This window comes from Leptosomus discolor, chromosome 7 (assembly GCF_034619465.1).
Source record: "Leptosomus discolor isolate bLepDis1 chromosome 7, bLepDis1.hap2, whole genome shotgun sequence".
NCBI lineage: Eukaryota > Metazoa > Chordata > Aves > Leptosomiformes > Leptosomidae > Leptosomus > Leptosomus discolor.
The window spans coordinates 10,165,887-10,185,390 of record NC_141397.1 but is presented as its reverse complement, the minus strand read 5'-3'; the positions used below and the strand labels follow the sequence as shown (position 1 = coordinate 10,185,390).

At 42.3% G+C, this 19,504-nt stretch overlaps 1 protein-coding gene across 1 annotated transcript; it reads right to left on the bottom strand.

Annotated features, from left to right (window-relative positions):
* Positions 1-3,087: 3,087 nt before the first annotated feature.
* On the bottom strand, positions 3,088-19,189 carry NFE2L3 (NFE2 like bZIP transcription factor 3). Its single transcript, XM_086468184.1, is given in 10 exon segments — positions 3,088-4,111; positions 4,113-4,174; positions 4,176-4,338; positions 4,858-4,862; positions 6,626-6,674; positions 6,676-6,704; positions 7,663-7,767; positions 15,151-15,291; positions 18,274-18,515; positions 19,069-19,189. Coding segments are annotated over 10 exon segments (1,941 nt in total).
* Positions 19,190-19,504: the final 315 nt, after the last annotated feature.

Genomic DNA, 19,504 nt, shown 5'->3' with positions numbered 1-19,504 from the left:
TACAAATCCTCAGCTTTGCAATTTTCTAGCAGTATGGCAAGTGTTTTCATTGTGACTTCAGAGAGATGCCTTTCTCCCCGCTTGTGTTCAGTAAGGTAGGATGCAGCCCTCGGCTTTTTCGCTAGACATCGGGCTCCAAAGGTTGATGCCACGTGGTGTCTTTTTACACAGTGCAGTTCTGGTTTGTACACGGCATCCTGGTTTCTTGAAAGTTACAGCCTATCAATACGAGAGCTGTGATAGGACTTCAGTCAGGAGTTTCCTACCTTTTTACAACCATTTCTGTTAGTTTTCTGTAACAGTGCTGTTTTTCTGACTAGCTTCTAAACTCTTGTCCTGTGTCTCCTTTTTGCATATAGATTGAAAATACAGTTTAAGGCCATTATATGATGTGTATTAAAGTGGCTTCAGAAACGCTTTGTTTTGGGAGGAAAGTTTGCTGTAAATTGCACGTCTAGCCTAGCTTTTATGAATAATTTAAGGGTGTGAAAAGGCATAGCCAAGACTTAAGGAATTGGGGGGGTGTTCTTTAAACATGGGCTAGTCACAGGAAGAGAAGGTGCTTCAAAAAATATCTGCAGGTTTTAGATGAAAATGGAGTCTACTAAAAAAAAAAAAACCAACCAAACAAACCAGGACATTATTCTGAATTCCAATGTAATACATCCAGATCTAATGCTTGTGTCTGTGTCATCAGCACTGTTACAGTCCATCCAAAATCAGTAATTCACCTGAGAGGTTTTGTAGGGGTAGAGTTGGTAGCTGACTTGTCAGAAATTGAGATTCATCTGCAAACATCTTAAAAGAAATCCAGCTGTTGGAGCAACAATGAGAATGGAGTTAGCTGAGGGCAGTTGGTGATGCTTTCTGGTCTGCAAACTTACAGGTAATGGAATGGGGTTGGGGCTGATGTCTTCACTTTATACAGATTGTCTGGAGTGTGCTGCCTTCTCTTAGGATTGCTCTGAAAGAATTCTGACATGCTTCCTTTAGCTTGTGCCAAAATTTAACCATGTAGCTTACCCAGCTCTGTGTGTGCTTTACTTCATTAGCAGCTGGCTTTACAAGAGCCCACAGAGCTCACTGCTGCTACTGCAGGAGGGGGCAGCAGAAGGTTTAGCTGGTTTTACTGTTTTTTTTTTTTCCTCCCTTCCCTTGTAGGACTGTAGAAACTTGTGTTGTGAGGCCCTAAACCAGAAATACTTGGGTTCCTGGTTTTATCAGTTATGGGCTTAATCTGATAGCTATCAGAATTTGTGCAACATAGGCCATGAAGTAGATTTAAAGACCTGGCCTTGCACAGGCTATGTGCATAGACTTTTAAGTTGCATATTATGTCTTTTAGTTAAAAGATGACAATCATGCTGATTCATGTGCTTCCCCCCCCCCCAGAACTAGAAATAAAGCTCAGAATTCACCATATGTATGCGTTACCTGTTGCATGTTTTGCTTGGAGTTCATGAACTAGTAAATAAATTCCTGGTGAATATCAGTTAGGGTAGATTCACGCTGATGCATAACCTACAGCAAGAAATTTCAGGGCCTCACTAATGAAAGTTTCACTATGAGTTTACCGTATTGATTTGAGGCTGTGGTGAAACTGATGAATACAAGAACAGATGCACACATTTATTTAAAGAAATCTTTTAATATAAAATGCAAACTGGCTGATTTCATTATTGACAACCCAGTGCAATTTGCACGCTGCGGCAGTACTTCCTTTTTAGAAAACACCACTTGATACTGCCAGTCACTGTAAACACAAGTGCAAACAAACATGATTTACACGCTGGTGGCATAGTCTAGGTCTTCGAAAGGTATAATTTGGCATTTAAACTTGTATTGCATGTAAGTATGGTTTTTGTGTTTGGTGGAAATGATTTTTTTAACATACCTGACCATAAAGTTGCTACGTCATCATCATGCCAAGACTAATGAAATTTTTTTCATATCAGTTCTATGGGTTTTCTTTATAAAATATATTTGTTGCTATCAAGTTGTTAATACTAGTAATTAGTTCAATATCTTACAAACTAGTATACTTCTTTATCATTCCTTCTTTGTTCATTACATGCCTTTTAGGCTTTTTTTGCAGACCCCTTTCAGGTTGTAAAATAGAAAAGGATAAGCTGTTGTGAACGAGCATGTGAGTGAATAAAATGTCTTCTTTTTCGTAGCATGAATAAATACCAGTCAAAAGCTCTTCTCTTCATTCAAAGCCACTATCAGAGTGTAACCTCGTTATCACAAGTACAGATAAATAGTAATTTGGTTCAATTTAATTTACTTTAAAGATTTGGGGGAATTCTAAAAAAAATAATAATTTAAATCCATAACATTGAAGATACTTAAGAAATACCAGTTTTAAAAAGCTAAAAAACTTCAGTACTTCTTGAGGAAGGTATGCAAGTAAATGTATCACAGTCTAGGAAACAACCGGAACTCATTCACCATCACTCATTTTCATGGAAGAAAGTTGAGAATGATTCAGTTGCACAGGATGAAGGTAAGACAATATTGAATCAGCTACTAATTTTTCAGAATCTATTTGCAGATTGACCATGTGAGTTGTAAAATTAATTGGTACGTCGTGTTTTCTTGAAGCTATGATGGTGACAGTAGTGAGGAAAAATGTAATGGCCTCCTGGGCCTCTGTCCTCAAAGGAAAACTAGGAAAAGCAGAGAGTATCTCTTAAGAAAACATAAATCCACAGTGAATTTAAGGTGAACATGAGCTACAATTTTTTTTCAGTGCTAAAAAAGAATAATAAAATAAGGTCACTTTGTGTGTGAAGAATCAAGTACTCAAGGCTAAACCACATTTTTAGTCCATGTGTAACTTTGATCTTAAGTTGCTTTTTTTCCCCCCACTGGAAACTAAATTCATAGTTTTACATAGGTCTATGTAACTACACTGACACTGATGACCTGGTTCCTCTAATTCTAATTAAAACTAAAGAGATTTTCACATTCAGAAGCTTCAGCTGGTAGACTTTCTAACAGATCACAATTGGCTGGGTTTGCCAGACCCTCGAACATGCAGATTTCCTCCTCAAATGTTTGATTGTAATGACAGGCCTCCAGTCTTCATGCAAATACCCTTGCCATTCTTTCAGGAAAAATAAAACCAATGTGATCTTCTGCCATCTTATTTTTGTTTCTGCTTTTTTTCATTACATCTTTCTGTTCCGATTTGACCAAGTGTTTGGGTATTATGAAGACACTGCCATTGCTACTGCAATGAATGACAAGTTGGCGTGGGTTAACAGGTCTACCCTGGTCATCCCTCCTGAAAATGTCATGGTAAAAGTTGCTTAATTTCTGTTTCATCCAGCTGATTTATCTGCTATGCTGGGGATGCTCCTTTTTAAGGCGCTTTTGTGTTTGAAGATTACGTACGTCTTCTTCCAAGTTAAGAATTGCCTTCAGTTTATATTTATGACAACTTTGGGCAGCAACTTTATTTTTTCCTCTTTGATGTCACATTGAAGTGATACCCAAGTATCTATCAGGTGGTTCCCTGCTAGCATGGCGACTCATGAAAGAGTTGATGAGCATGCTCACAGTTTCATCTACTGAAAATAGCATTCTCAGAGGTTTTACGCAGCATTCATCTCTACTAAGGTTTGTATCGATAAAATTATGGCACCTATCCTTTACTTCGTTTGGTTTCTCCATCCACATCTGCTGATGCTCTGGAGTGGATGCTGCTTGACTTGGCAGGTGGTTGTAAGTGTGGTTATGAGGAAACTACTGAAGTGTGGCTGCTTTAGAACACTCTGCATCACCTGGATATTCCACATGGCCATATTTACTGTGTTCTTGGCTATGGCTGTCAACAGCTCCTAAGCCATGTGAAGAAAAAGATTGAACATCACTGCTGTGCCCAACAGCACCTTCATGGCAGGCTCAGTAAGAGGTGGTGCTGTGAAATTAATTCAAAGCCAGTCCCGAATCTGATCCACATTCTTCAAAGAGATGAGAAACTTCTACAGGATCAAAGCCTTCTGCCAAACACGTGTGTTTAATTTCATCAAAATTATCATCATGGGCTGTCAGGCTTCGAACATCAGCAGCTGAAAACAGCTCTGTCAAATTTGACCTGAGGTAGTGATTCCTGATTTGTGGTATTAGAGGTTAACTGAGGAAAAGAATCCTGCCTCCTTTTTGCGTGTCTTTGTTTCTGAATTTGATTGAGTGGGGTAGTCTGCTCTTAGTAGCATGGCATCATGAGGCCTGAAACTGGCAAAAAAGTCTGGGTCAAAATTTACATTGCGATGTGAGGATGATGGGTTTCAGCCTCTATTAGAAGTAACTACTTGTATATCTTCCAGTAAACTCGCTTAAAAGATGATTGGGGCGTGGGGAATGGTATCTTTTATAAAGTGAATGCCTCTATGTTCCTCACCTACACAGTCTTGATCAATTTATTTTTTTAATATTCCACTATTTGAATCTATTAAAGTCAAATGTTATATGTTAAATTCTTCTTCTAGCTATCCTGGATACTGGTTCTCTTTCGTACACAGCATAACCTGCATTGGCATATGGCAAGAGGAAGCAGGAGGGGTGCAGAAGAAAAGTGACTGAAGGGATGGGAGGAGGAGGACTTGCGAAGGACAGTGTGGGACTGATGAGTGTTGAGAGGTGGAAATGGGATCCTTGCTAAGTGTACATCAAACTACAGCCTATGTGCTCATCTGATCTGGTCTAAGAAAAGGTCCTTCGAGGAGGGGTGGTCTTGCCGGTTCCCTGGTAGTGGGTTTGATGATTGTCTGATTCCAGGGTGAGCTGGTTCAAGGTGCTAAACTGTTAAATTAACCTTGTAAAGAGGTTAAATAGCTCACTTGGCAGGACTTAACCTGTGAGAACAATGGCGTAAGAAAAGAGGGGAGGAGGGCAGGAACATTAAGGTCGTGCTGGCACATTCTCACCGCTTTTCTTTCATGGTTTATAAAGCTTTTGGGGCTGTGTGAGCTGCTGCCGCATTTGGCTTAGCTCCTTCCTAACTGAGGTCTATTGTGTTCAGATTTACCTCAGCTCCTTAACTAATCAGCACATAGGAAACATCCCCTCCCAGATCGCACCTTCTGTGGATGTCATTTGACTTTAAATTACTACTCAGTTTTTCTCTAAAATAATAAAGCTGCTGTATGATACCTCAGCCCAGAAGTTCAGACGATAAATGAGTGCTGCAGTAGCATTAAGGCCCACCTTTTGTGGGCCTGGGTTATACTTGCTGGGTCCTAAAGTACAAAGCCACTGTGTAAGGTTATGTCAGGGCACTTGCTGACAAGTGAAGTAATTACAAAATACATGGATACAAAAAACTCAAGACTGTAAATACATCAAGTAGGAACCGTATAATATGATTCCTCCATAGTTGAGCATCCCTGTTGTGGTGCAGGAAAGGACTTTTCTGACTGCGGTTCATTGAACAAACAGTAAAAAGCAGCTTCCACAGAGAAGGGATGACGTGCCATAAAGACCAGAACATCTTTTAAGTTCTCTGCTATGCTTACTGGGAGCTCAGGTAACAAGAAAGTCTTGCCTTATTTCTCCTAGGGAGTTACCTTGTACTAGTAGTCTGAGAGACAGAGCTGGTATTTTCAATTAGCCCTTGAAAAGAAATATTCTTAGCAAGTTAACTATTAAAAAATGTCCCACGTTGTAAAGACTTGGTACCTGGGAAAAAGAAGCAATCTATTTTCAACAGTTAGGTTGTCACAAGATGGCAGTGCATTAATAGACTTAAATAAAATATGCACCTGTGTATTGTTATGGCTACATAAAGGTTACAGGTAAATTCCTTTCAAATTATGAGAAAGACAGAGAAAACTAAATGGATGAACTTCTGAACCTAGTTAGCGTGGAGTCTGCTACCAAAGCTGAACAGGGGAGAAAGCTAATTTATGAGCTGGGAGGCACTATCCAACCTAGAGAACCTCAAAACTAGGTGTTCCAGAGATAACATGAAGATACATGGAAAACACTAATGACCCTGTAAGGCTCCTGCAACGGGAAGTGTATGTAAGAAAGATGCCCTTGGAGTATTGCAAAAAATGTAGGGAGTAGCTCCATGGTTAATGATTGCAGCTGTGAGCTGTGGGAGAGGAGGGAGACTCCAATTAAGACAACTGAGGGTTTTTTTTTTTTGCGAAGATGAGCGCGCAGAAAGTAAACAGTAGTATCAGGAGCCCAGAAGATAAAAGAAAAAGAAACCAAAACGGTTTTGCCGCTAAGATGGGTCTGTTCTTGAGGGTGATAATTGTTGCTCTAGAGAAACACACTGAGAGCTGCTGTATAAATACGAATTGGCATTATGTTTCAGAAAGGGAATTATTAGTGGAATTAAGTTGTCCAGTAGCTCCATCCAACTTTGAACACCACGTAACAGAGAAGAAAGGACTTTGCAGTTTTCAAATCCCAGACAAATTACTCATGAATGCTTTTCAAATAAAGCCAATGACTGATGCTTTAACGCCTTCAGGTAAGTTTTGCTGCATTGATTTGCTGATACATTCAGTGTTGTTTTTTTTTAATTAGACAAAACAGAGTAAGTCATTATGCAATAGTCACTGACTGTATCCTGGTCTATTAGCAATACATGTGTTTTCACACTTACCTCTATCCTGTTTTCCAGCTGCGATGACAGAAGCTGTAAACAGCCCTCTGAGAAGGCAATCTGTATGGTTGCGGTTGCTCTGTGATGGAAGAAACAGCAGTGCTTTGTAAAGCACAGTTATTTTACATAAAAGGAGGTAAAAATCAAAGTCTGGGAGGAAACAGAGCACAGCTCTGTGAAACACTGCTGCTGACCCTGCCATCAAGTCTTCATCCTGATGGGAGCTGTCATGTTGCTGGAACGAGCAGAGTAACTCCACAGCAAGAGCACCCTGCTCTGCCCCACAACAGCAGAACTGGGCTTTCCTCCTCCTCTCTGAGGCTGCACCTACCCACCATTGTGGCAAAAATCAAGTATTTTTTCAAAGCTCAGCTGCCAGGGCAGTGGTGAACAGAGGGGCTGGCAAGAAACCTGGGTCCGATGTTCTCAGCTCTCACAAGATCTCAAGAAGATTGAATTCTCTTTTCATTGTAGCTCTCAGAGAGGACAAAACCCAAAGTGCACCAGTTTTGGTTTCATATCATTAAGATTATTTCTCTGCCTTCTGGTTACAATACACGTAAAGATCTGAACAATCCAGTTTCCCAAATGTAGTTCTACAGCTGAGCATGAAGCTTTGTGTACATGGTGAAAGCAGTATAACTTAGCATCCACGTCTCAAGTGTTTGTATGCCAAAAAAAAAAAATCCTTACCCACAAACACAACACCTTCACAATGGAGAAAATAAAACCAAATTGAAAAATGGTTAGTTGCAAGTGTTTTCTGTAAACTTCAAAACATTTCAACTCCATAAATGATACAGGTTGGGGAGGGCTATTTTCAAGAAGACGTACAAGGGCATCATTCACAAAGTAACATCTGAAGTCACTGCTGCTTTCCTGCCCTTGCAAAGGACACTTCAAATGAAGAGAGGAATATTCCTTTCAAAACCATTCACTTTGTTTCTTTCACTACTCTTTCTTTCAGCAATAAGACCTATAACCTCCCTCACTTCCTCTTCACAGTTTTCCCTTCTTTCATTTTTTCCATCATTTACTTGATTTATGTCTTTGTCCTCATCCTCTTGCAGTTCCAGCTGACCATCTTCTCAGTGGGGACAGCAGTCATCCAAAGCTTCCTGACATGCTTTCAGATCAACACCCTGAAGACACAAATAAAACAGTTCTATTAAGAAACAAGCTACCAAAATTAATCTTTAAAATGTACTTTTATCTTTTTTGTTCTTTACAGCCGTATCATTTCAAATAAAATATACACTGAACAGTTCATTCATGTGGATGAACTGACTCTGTGTAGACTTTGGGGGCACAACGAGACTGACGTCAGGTCAGGGTGCAAACACCACCTCCTCTTTCACTGCCAGGCACCAAACCCATCTACAGTAGAAATGGACGTTCACAATCACTGGAAACAAATTCTTCTAAAACAGACACATGATGATGTGATTTCATGGACAGTCTGGGCTATCAGTGTCTTTTGGATGTCATCTCACAAGAACATATCCAAGCCAGATATATACTCAGTGATGGAATCTCAAAATAGGCAATTATACATGGCCAGTTAGCAAAATCCCTCGCTTTTTCTTTCAGGAAAATGGTCACGTTAACATGTATTGTAATAGCAGCTCTGTTTCCCCATCACTTCCATGTCATCATTACCCAGTTCCCATTTATCAAAATGATGGGGTTTTTTAACCTCCAGCAAGGAAATTGCTCTGATTTAGTCATCTCAGAAGCACTTTTCAAATTATCTTTTATCTACAATCATATCAACAGTCTTTTAGTTTTTGTTATAGGGCTGGGCTATTGCTAGTGTGAGAAGGAATCACTGCTATGGACTTTGCATATTTATATTTAAAAAGAACTTTGATATTTCAGCTTTTGTAGGGCAAATCTTGAGTTATTAAAATGTGGAAACTCAGTGGAATGGCAGCCAGAAAACCAAGTGGCCACACTGCATTAGTTCCATATATCCCCAGCAAAATGCTACGGCAGGAGCAGAAAAGACAAGCTCTCCACAGCAGCAAACATAACAAGTTAGTGTTCTGTTCTAAAAATCAAAACAAATTTACTTTTGTTGTCATTTAACCCCAGCTGGAAACTAAACACCATGCAGCCACTCACTTACTCCTCTCCCCCCACCATGGTGGGATGGGGAGGAGAATCAAAACCAAGTAAAACTCATGGGTTGAGATCAGAACAGTTTAATGATTGAAATAAAACACAGTAGTAATAATAGTTGTAATGAAAAGGAAGATAATAAAAAGAGAGCAAAATAAACCACATGAAAGACAAGCGATGCCCAATGCAATTGCTCACCACCTGCTGAGATGCTCAGCCAGTCCCTGAGCAGCGACCTGCTCCTCCCTGCCAGCTCCCCCCAGTTTATATACTGGGCATGATCTCACACGGTCTGGAATACCCCTTTGGTCAGTTGGGGTCAGCCGTCCTGGCCGTATCCCCTCCCAGCTGCTTGCACACCCCCGGGCTCCGCTGGCAGGGCAGTGTGAGAAGCTGAAAAGTCCTTGACTTAGTGTAAACACTGCTTAGCAACAACTAAAACACCCGTGTGTTACCAACATTACTCTCATCCTAAATCCAAAACACAGCACTGTACCAGCTACTGGGAAGAAAATTAACTCTATCCCAGATGAAACCAGGACAGCTTCACAGGTTTTATGTGAAAGCATAAACTACATAAAAACTGCAGCTGTAACAGTCACCAAACTGTGTAAGAGATTGGTTTTTTAAATTACACTGAAAACTAGATGTAAGAAGGTTTAAAAATGGGACTCTGGAGTAAAACTAAATATAATTTGAAAATAAGGTAATATCAATTTAATTTTAATTAATTCTATTAAAATTTATTTTAATTACATTAATTTTAAAATATAATTAATAAATTGTATTTATTTTTAAATTAAGAAAATTACTTTTATTTTTAACAGATTTTATTTTTTGGCTTTGCATTTTTCTGTACTTTCTTTTTAAGGATTGGAAGGAAACTTTAATTTTATAAACAGTTATTTCTAACAACAACTAGATATACAGGGTGCTCATCTGTCACTCTGATACATGAGGTACTTTCCTTCCATGATGCCTAACAAAATTTCTAGTTATTAAAAACACTATTCTAATATATTACGTCTTCTTTGTCAGCTGCAGTTGGTAACGACCAGATGACTTGTTATTGCCGAATATGAGAAAACAGATTTACTTTTCTGAACACACACACACACACACAAAATCAGTTTTCCTCTATGTAGTAAAACAGCGGGAGAGGGAATTTAGCCTATGGGACACTGAGAACATGGTAACTAGCTGCTTGCAAACACTTAAATGAGTTCAGTGGAGCTACTCACAGGCATGAAGTTAGGCCCATAGTTAGATGTTTGCGGGATCAGGGCTAGTCTTTAATTCCGCAAAGAACCAACCCAGTACTTGTCCAATGAATACAATCTATTATCATCCTAATTAATAAAGTTCATTATTATCAAAAGCAGATAAGAAGTCGAGGACAATCACTATTAAAGACCTTAAGCAGCTCCTCTTGAGCTGAATGGCCTGGAAAGCTGCTGCTGCTGCTAAGGCAGAATATTCAGCTCCTGAATAACATAGCAAATTCGTTACACTACCAGCTGATGGAAGAGGCAAATGCAGGAACCAGTCAGAAATGTGATACCTGTAACGTGACGAATTGAAAAAACAACTACCCTTTGGTTTACGACAGCACGGGGGTCAGTCTCCCCCTGATCTTTGAACAAAGCTTGTGCTGGGGTGAGTGGAGGTGCCAGCGGGGATGGGAGGGAGGCAAGGTCTCACATTTGCAATCGTGACCGTTCACTGTATTTTACCAAAAGGAATGTATTACCTCTGCTGAATGAGCTTAATAATGCTGCACCGTGGAGATTTGAGGAACAGTCTTACTACCACCGTTTCTTCCTCCAGAAGATTATATTAAAATATACTCATACCTGCTGACACTGATTTTTACAGCAGTAAATTATCCATCCTTTTAAAAAAAAAAAGTGTTCTCACCACTACCAGGGCAGTTTCTGAAGGAGCCTGGCCCTGTGACCAGCTTTTCACAACGGTGGTGGTGTGGATGCAGGGCATGTAAGATTGTTCACAGCACCAATTTCTACGTATGGGATCATTTCAGTGAAATGTTCTACACGGAAATCATGTAAGACAACCAGAACCTCTTCCCCTTTGTTTCTGTTTTGGCTTTTAACAAAAATACCCTGGATTATGCTGGTGAAAGATTTAATTACACTTCCCACCAGCTTGTTACGTCTTTCTCAGTGATGAAGAACACCTGAAAAATAGTGCTCAACAACAGAACACTTCTTTCCATGACCGTGCACCACTCGGGATTGATTGCTGGGCTAGTGCTATGAGGAGAACAGGAGGGGTGCCGCCCCCAGAAACAGCCATACCATGTTTTTGAATAAGGCATTTCTTTAAAGACAGTTTAAATACAGGTAATGACAAAAGGGATTAGGAGTAAATACCACTTAGTACTGTGCTGCCACACTTAGCATTTCTGTCCTGTTGCTTATTTTGCGTTAAGGGTAGAAGAAACAGTAATTGAGGTATAGTGATACAGCTATGACCCCAAGAGCTAGGTCAGGACCACATGTGTTTGGTTTCTGTATAGAGAAAAAGACTGATTTTTGATGATTGTAGAAGATTTAGGATTACCACCAAACCCATTTATTGCAGCAGCCTTTCCACTTCTACCACTGGAGGGTGTGGAAGTTCACACCTCCCACAGCAGGCTGTAAACTGCAACCCTACCTGAAGACAATATTCAGTTTCCATTTGGAAGGATTTCTGCACAAGCACAAGGCAGGAGATTTACACTAAAACTCCCACAAAAACAAGCAAACCACCCCCAAGTATCTCAAATTCTTGTCTTGCTTCTGGCATTTATTAGTTTCAGTTGGGCTAGAGAACACAACCTGAGACGAAGTCTGATTTACCAAATTATCCACCAGCCTTGTAAGCAGGAGGGCTGGGCTGTAATGGTGCATTTGCCCTTTCCCTAAGGTACAACTTACCACAGGTATCGGCTCCAGTTTGTCAGTCTTTGGACTATGAAAAATAGTAATTTATGTAAAATCTACTGCTTAAGGTGGTCCAAGAATCAATGTGGAGGTGAGAGAAAGCATGATTTTGTGGTTGGCCTGGCCTGCGCTTAATTGGGAGGATGCTGCCTGCTCTGGCAGGTTTGCAGAGTTTCTTTCTATAGTAAAAACAGAGCCTTCAGTTTCCAGTGAAGTACCTCAGAGTATTGATCTCAGCATGAATTGAGTACACCATATATCAAACTATCCCTCCACATAACTCCTCTCCTTGCTTCCCACAGCCCTGTATTTATTGTCCATGAAACAAGGTGTAGGGAGCAGAACCTGTAATGATACCAAAACAAGTCTACCACAATGCATTGGATAGGTGAACAAGACCCCTCTCTAGGAGCAGCAGAGAGCGTAAGCAAGATGTTTGCAGCTATTGATCAGCACACAGGTGGCAAACAGGGCTAAAACTACGCAGCTCAGGGCTACAAGTGCACAGAAATACCCGCACTAGCTCTGGAATAACAAAAGTGTCTTGCCGCAGCAGAACAGAGCAGACAGGGTGGTTTATGGGGGTGCACAGACAGCACCAAGAGGCAGGGGGTACCTGCCCCTGGAAAGCTGTCTTTCACTGCAGCCAGACTCCTCAGTTATCTCTAAAAATATCCCAGCACTGGAGCAAAGGTATATGACCACCATTATTTGCAAAGGACATATTTTTTTGAGCTGATTGCTCATGTATCCTGTTCACATGTTGTCTTCTAATTCCTCTACATTACATTCTCTTTATTTTAGTTGTCAAGCTTTAAAGTGCTCCATTACTGTCATTAACCTTTGAGATGCTTTTCTGCAAATCTGTCTCCCTTCTCCTTTATTAACTGCACTGCTCTGTAGAACCAGCTCTCTCCTTGCTACTAGCTGAAAAGATGCAACACAGGCGCCTGGTGATCTTTGCCACACTTTGAATAATTAAGTAGTATTTCCAGAAAATTGTCCCACACCTGTAGGAGTTAGGCAAAAAGAAATAGATCTTCTAGTAACATAACCAGTAGTAGAATTAAATACGATTAATAATTAAATATAATGATACATAGCTGTTGTCACACAGCTCTAAGGTTACTGATGTTGCCCATTGCCTGAGTATTTTAAACAGTTAATGATAATTAATCTTACCAATTGATATCTACTTAATCTCAGCTAAAAAGCAAAATGTTTCTTGCTGTTTCCCTATGTCCACAATAAACCCTGAAGTATCCTGAAAACACAGGAACAGAAGAGTACTTTCTTATTTGAAATGCAGCCAGGGTTTAGAGAGTGTGGAGGGCAGAATGGCGGATGGAAACACCAAAGTAACTTCTATCTTACATCTAGCTAGGCTTAAAAATCACACTAGCCCATGCTAACTAAGCAATGCAATTGAGTAAATCAAACGGTACGTAACTGTGACTCCAAACGTGGCACCTGACATCTATGACACATCTACTCCAAATCCTAATAATACTGTCCAGGCTCCAACCAAAGGCACGCTGTTACAGGCACTCCTGCTTGTTGCAGTGAGTTGTTAGCATCTCTCCAACCACATGAATTTTGGAAACAAAAGTGCCTGGCTCAGCTATGCCAGCTATTACTAAACACACATACCCTGGACACTCCACATGTTTGACACGTAGCAGAGAATTAACACCAACCTACTCCCATACGGAGGCAGAGACGGGTACAAGTTGAAGACGCAGACATAAATAGGATTGTCACTAATTTCAATTGAGACAGAGGTTTTCATGCCAAAGACAGCTCGATAACCCCTTCAAAATAAACCTTTTAAACCACTTCGGGAATACAAACCAAACCGTTTTCCACTGTAGCCATGTGGTCCTGTGCTGGTATTTTGCACCAGAAACTAATTCCATCCTACAGGATGCAATATCTCTGACTGTAAATCTGTTGAAGGTTATTAAATTTATTCAGTCACTCTTTCAGTATGAGCACATTCAAAAAGAAGGAGCTCTTTATATGCCTCTGCTGTCCCAAGATGCTTTATACTGTGGTCCGTGAACCACACCACATCAAGGTTCTCTAAGAGACTTTCTTCATTCCTTCTGTCTTTGTCTTTACTCAGGCTAGATTGCTAGTATATCCTCATCGATATGACGTAGTCAGTACTGAACAAACAAAAGTATTCAGAGATCACGATTTCTAATAAAACTTTGTCCACAACTCAGTTCTCTCTGCCTTCCTTTTGAGCCCTTCTAGGCAAACATACTTTCTCAGGCATCCAGTTCCCACCCTTCTCAAGCTATGGCCCCACTACAGCGCCAAACGCCTGCTAGCTCGCAGCTCTGACTAGGGAGCACTGATAAAATCCACAGTCTGACACTTTAGCTCTCCTGGGATTTGAGTATCTTCACCTTCCCTCTGCCACCATATGTAATTCCTCTTCCATTTTTCACACTTACCACACTAATTCATTCTTCTTCGTGCCTGATATTCCCTTCATCTCCTCTCACGCACACTTCTCGTGCATACCCTGCACCGGGCATACCTTCACCGCTGTCCAGGGAGCAGGAAAATGCTGGTGTAGGTCAGCCCTACACTGCTGACTCCCTCTACACCCTTCTTGGCCACTCGTCTGACTTGGCTTTTTCAAACCCTTGTGTCTCCCGCAGCACACCGTAACAAAAATTGAAATCACGCTCTTTAAAGGCGATATGTGCCTCAAATGGTTTAGGTTCTTCTTTCACCACACATCTCTGAAACACCATGCAGTCCTTCGCCCACCCTCTTACTAAACCTAGGTGAGTTCTGGCTAACAGGCAAGAGCCATCCACTAGCAGGTTCCTGACCCATTTACCCATTTATCTATTTGCTGGTGTCCCTCCACAGCAATATTGCCACGTCCTAGTTCTCAGTGAGTTCAAAATAAAAAAAAAAAAAAAAAAGAATAATTTGAAATGTGTTCTGTAAGCTAAGCACACAGCTTCAGTGGCACTGCTCTCAAACGGACTGGGGAAAAGCCTTCCTGGGTTCTACTCGCCTTCGCTTTACCAAACTTCTGACACCCACCAAGAAAAAAAAAATCCATAACTATTCTGACTCGATGTAAATACTTCAATGGTGCCCAAAGTGCGGGACGGATTCACCCCCTCCAGCGCTTTGATAGTGTGAAACTCTGCCTCTAACAGTGTTCAAAGGACTGTGCTTGTATGAGGTTTCACATCACCTGACCCAAACTGCCCTTTTTGGCACAGAGACTACAGTACAAACGATACAAATTATCCACTGTGCCTCTTCTTCCTTCACTTTCGTAACTCATAAACAGCAGCAATGTTATGCTGTTAATTATTAATTACAGCAGGTGTTCTTTAATTGAACACAGGAATTCAGCTCTTGGGAAGGACTTCAAAATCTGTCCTAGAGAATGTAATATATCCAGATATATAACAAACCTACTTGGTCTGGGTGGGAGCAGAGCCTTCCCTCTCCATCCCACCCCGAGCTGGAGCATGTCCCACATACGGTGCAACGACCCAGCACAGCCACTGCTGCCCTCGTTCGGTACTGCCTCTTCTGCTGGCATGGGCAGCACCAGTGCTTGGGGGTTCAAGCAATTTGGAAAGTGAGAACATTTTTACTGTAAGATTCAGACCACAATAAAAAAAAAAAGTGAAGAGCTGCATAGTCCATTCCTGCTGATCTAAATAATTCCCCATGTATATTCTGTGAAAGATAAAGAACTCATCCAATTTTTATACTCCTTTCTTCAAATGTCTGCATGTCTATACACGCACATACATGCACACATAGAAATACTGATACACAGAGAGAAAGGGAAAAGAAAAGCCCTGAATCAAGTAGGGCAACACTTAACTCTTGCAAGATCTTCAGCTAAGATATTGCTGTATGACCAGCTTCTTGAGACTTTTTCTGGATTTGTGAATACTATTACCATACATGTGGGTCTGCGCCACGTCTTGCACACTGAGGCCTCCCATTTCCCCACACACAGGTTTTCAGGTGCATTGGAAAATTTTGTGTATAGACTTACGGCTCAGCATAACAGCTTTTAGAAGTGTTGTTGGGGCAGAGTTACAGTGAGAAGCCTAAGGAAAATGCAATTGGTAGAGTGGGGCACAGACTGTACCCCAGGCTATGTGCCCATGGGATGGCTTCTCTTTTCCCCACCAATATAAGACCTACATCCAATATCAGCTGCACTGTATGTTTTTGTCTTTTTTTTTTCTTCTTTTTCTTTTTCTGTGCTTAAAATGTCGACATTTACACAGCCACACAGTGTCTTGATTTAGTGTTTTCCTTAAAAAGCATTCCTTGAGCAATCCAACAATAGTTTACAAGCAAATTGGGAAAAAATAAGCAGACATGCCTAACTTGACCTGCGTAAGTCAACGTGACCTATTCACATACGGCCTGCTCAATGTGACCTATTTGTGTGAGCAGGTTTGCATAGGACAAAAAAAAGTTAGGCACGCATGTTTTCTGTAGTGGACATGGGCATTCAAATAGGTGCTGAATATTAAGGAGTAAATGGTGCTCCCATTATAAAGTCTTTCTTAAAAAAACAAGTTTGCAATCTCTTTTTTCAGCCAGCTGTGAAGAGGGAGACTAGGTGGTGCACAAACACTGTTGTATCTAGAAAAAAGGTACCATGAGAAATAATCACCCCAAAGACAAGGTTCACTCTTACGGTTTTTATCGATTTCCTTAGCAAACACACCCACTGGAGCCTAAAATCTTGGTCTGGGGTATTCTGAAAATGGTAGGACCCAAATCAGCTTTCATTGCTACAGAAATTATTCCATTTCCTTGCATGAACCGATTCATATTTTCCTGGCTATTCAAAGCAAAAGTTTATTTTTTCTTTCCCTCTTAATCTCAGTCTTAAACATCCACGAGAACTAAACCCACAAGCTTCGATTCCACAGCTGACCTAGATCAGAACAGCATAGAGGCATAAAACTAATATCCCAAGCCATAGGAGCACATCTTCTATCAACCACTCGCTATGACCTGCTGTAGGTAATGCCAGACAGCGAATTATGGAGAGGATTCATAACAAAAAACATTTTTAAATGTTTGCATACCCGCTGCTGTGGTGCAAACATTCTTTATCCCTGATCCTGTTACACACATCCATCTAAGAAAACGGGTAGCAAGACTCTCAGATCATATGGCTATTTTCTCCATTAAAAGGTGTATTTCAGAGGAAATATACTTTGTTATTTTTATTACTATGGCAACAAAATATTGTGGAGTTTACATTTCATCAGCAAACTTACGTTTGATTACAGAGATGGACAGAATGAAATAGTTTGCTGCTCACATAATGAATACAAAGGCTAGGGCTGATCCCAGCCTGTCAGGCAGCACGCTGTGTGTACGAACCCACCTGTTTGCTTTACTTATAGGCAAAGACGAAGTGCTCAGGCTGTCCTAACACTGCACTACATCTCATCGCAGCACAGAGAGAAAAATAGGCCAGGCAACCCCATACAGTGTAGCATGCTCCAACAGCATGCTCCTGCCACCAAATTCATTTTCTTTTTCATCCACAGTTGTCTTCCAGAGTTGTTTTAAACACCAGTTCCCTAAGGACCAGGATTAACAGCTTGCACAGTGTTGCCAGCAATGTTCGCAGCAGGGACTGGAGCCCAATGAATAAAATTAATCCAGGGGCGGGTGAATCCAGCTGCTAACTTTTCAGAACGACACACAATCCCACAATACCGAGCAGAACAAAGCAACCACTTTCATCTGTTTACACAGACTCCTCGTCCTGATCTAGCATGGATAAGAGAAACGCTAAAAATAGCTCGGTTCTATTTTTACAAAAGGCAAAATGAAGGTTATAAATCAGCTAAACCACTTTGAAATCCATTATACTGTTACAATAACATTTTGACAGCACAAGTGGACTTATTCAAACCTACCGAGGTCACCTTTAAAACAAAGATCAACATTTTCCTCTGTGTTTCATGTTTCAGGACCTGTCATGCACTTCAAAAGAAGTCTGGTGGAAGAGGCATGGGGGTTTTCACTCAGAAGTCCATTTACATTTTAGGTCAAGAACTGAGCACTTCTTTATCTTACTCCAATCATTCTTTCACTTAAACAAAAAGTACTTAAGAGAGAGGCCCAGACCTACATTTGGCAAGGAAATGAATCATTTTCTCCCCGCAGAAAGGAGAGATCCCTTACAGTCAGGGTGCTGAAACTAGTCTTGCAACTACTTTGCAAAAATAACCAAGCTAACACACGGGGAAAAATAAAAGGAAAAATAAAAGGAAGAAGGAAAAAAAAAACCAACCCTACCACACAAGAAATTTAACAATCAGCAGTTGATGCTGGTCCGTTAATTCATAAGAACCACCTACTCATAATGGTTCAAAAGCAACTTGAAAAATGATGGTAGTTTTCAACTTGATATTTCAAAATGTGCTGAACATCAGAGTCACGAAACCACCAACTTGGCACTACTGTATCTTCTGTATCCGCACAGCGTACCGCGAAAGTCTCAGGTCATAACCCACTCGGAAAAACCCGAAACTTTATGCCCACTAGCGCCTTCACCCAGAGAAGCGGTCCCCGCCGCCGGGCGGCCCGGCTGCTCTCCGGGCTCCAGCTCTTCCGCACGGCGACGGTCCGAGCGGGTGCAGGCAGGAGTGCGGGGGGGGGGGGCTGCACGTTGCGTGACCGAAATTGGGAAACCGGCCGCGGCTGCCGGGTGCTTATTGCCGGAGCGGGCTGTTCCCGGTGCTGCACCGGTGGCGGCGGCAGATGCGACGGGCTGGAGGTCAGCCCTGGCGCAGAACGACCCCCGGTAAAAGCGTGCCAGCCCTGCACACTTCTGCAGGTGGCCCTCCTCGCTGGTTTTCTTTTTTTTTTTTTTTTTTTTTTTTTTTTTTTGGCAGGGTGTCTGGCTCAAAAACTTCCTCCTGGGCGTCCCAGCAGCTCGCCCCCCTCCCCTACACTCCCAGACCGCCCGCCCCGGGGCACACCCCCCCTCGCCTCGCCCGGCAGCCTCGAACCCCCCCCTGCTGCCGCTGCCTGCCCGGCCGGGACAGCCCACGGCTCCCCCGCCCCCGGGGCCGTCCCGCCGCCCCATCCCGGTCCCTCGGCGGGGCGGGGGGCGGCTCCCCCGGGCGGGGCGGGGCAGCGCCGTGTCCCGCCGCGCTGCCCGGGACCGAGGGTCGAGGCGGGCAGGTCCGGCTGCCAGTGGAGCCCGGAGAGGGGGGGGTGGGAGGTCGATGAGCCACGGACGCCCCGGCGGCAGCGCCGCTGATGCCCGCAGCCGACGCGCTCCGTGGGGTGGGGGGTGCGTGTGGGGAGAGGGACGCGCAGCCGGGCACAAACCCGCCCCTCCGGCCCGGTCCCGGTCCCGCTCCCCGCACACCGTCCCGCTGCCGCCCCACCAGCCCTTCCCCCGGTAGGGACGGGGACACCCCGGCACCCCCAAACATCTGCACTCCGGCATCCCCGCACCCCGAAACCTCGGCACCCCTCAGCCGAGCGCCGCTCCGCGGCACCGGGAGCCAAAAGAGTATAAACATGCAAAGAGATTCTTCACCTGCCTCTGGCAGTAAACATTTTTATTATTATTATTATTATTATTATTATTATTATTTTTATTTATTCTTTTCCGCCCGGTTTTTAGAATCCCCAAATAAATAAAAAAGATACAGGTATAGGTTTTAATTACAATCAGCCTGGTAGCTAAATATCTATCCAAAGCCTTTTCTCTCCCACGTATTGAACTGCATTTTCCACAGCACATCTAGTCAGCACTACC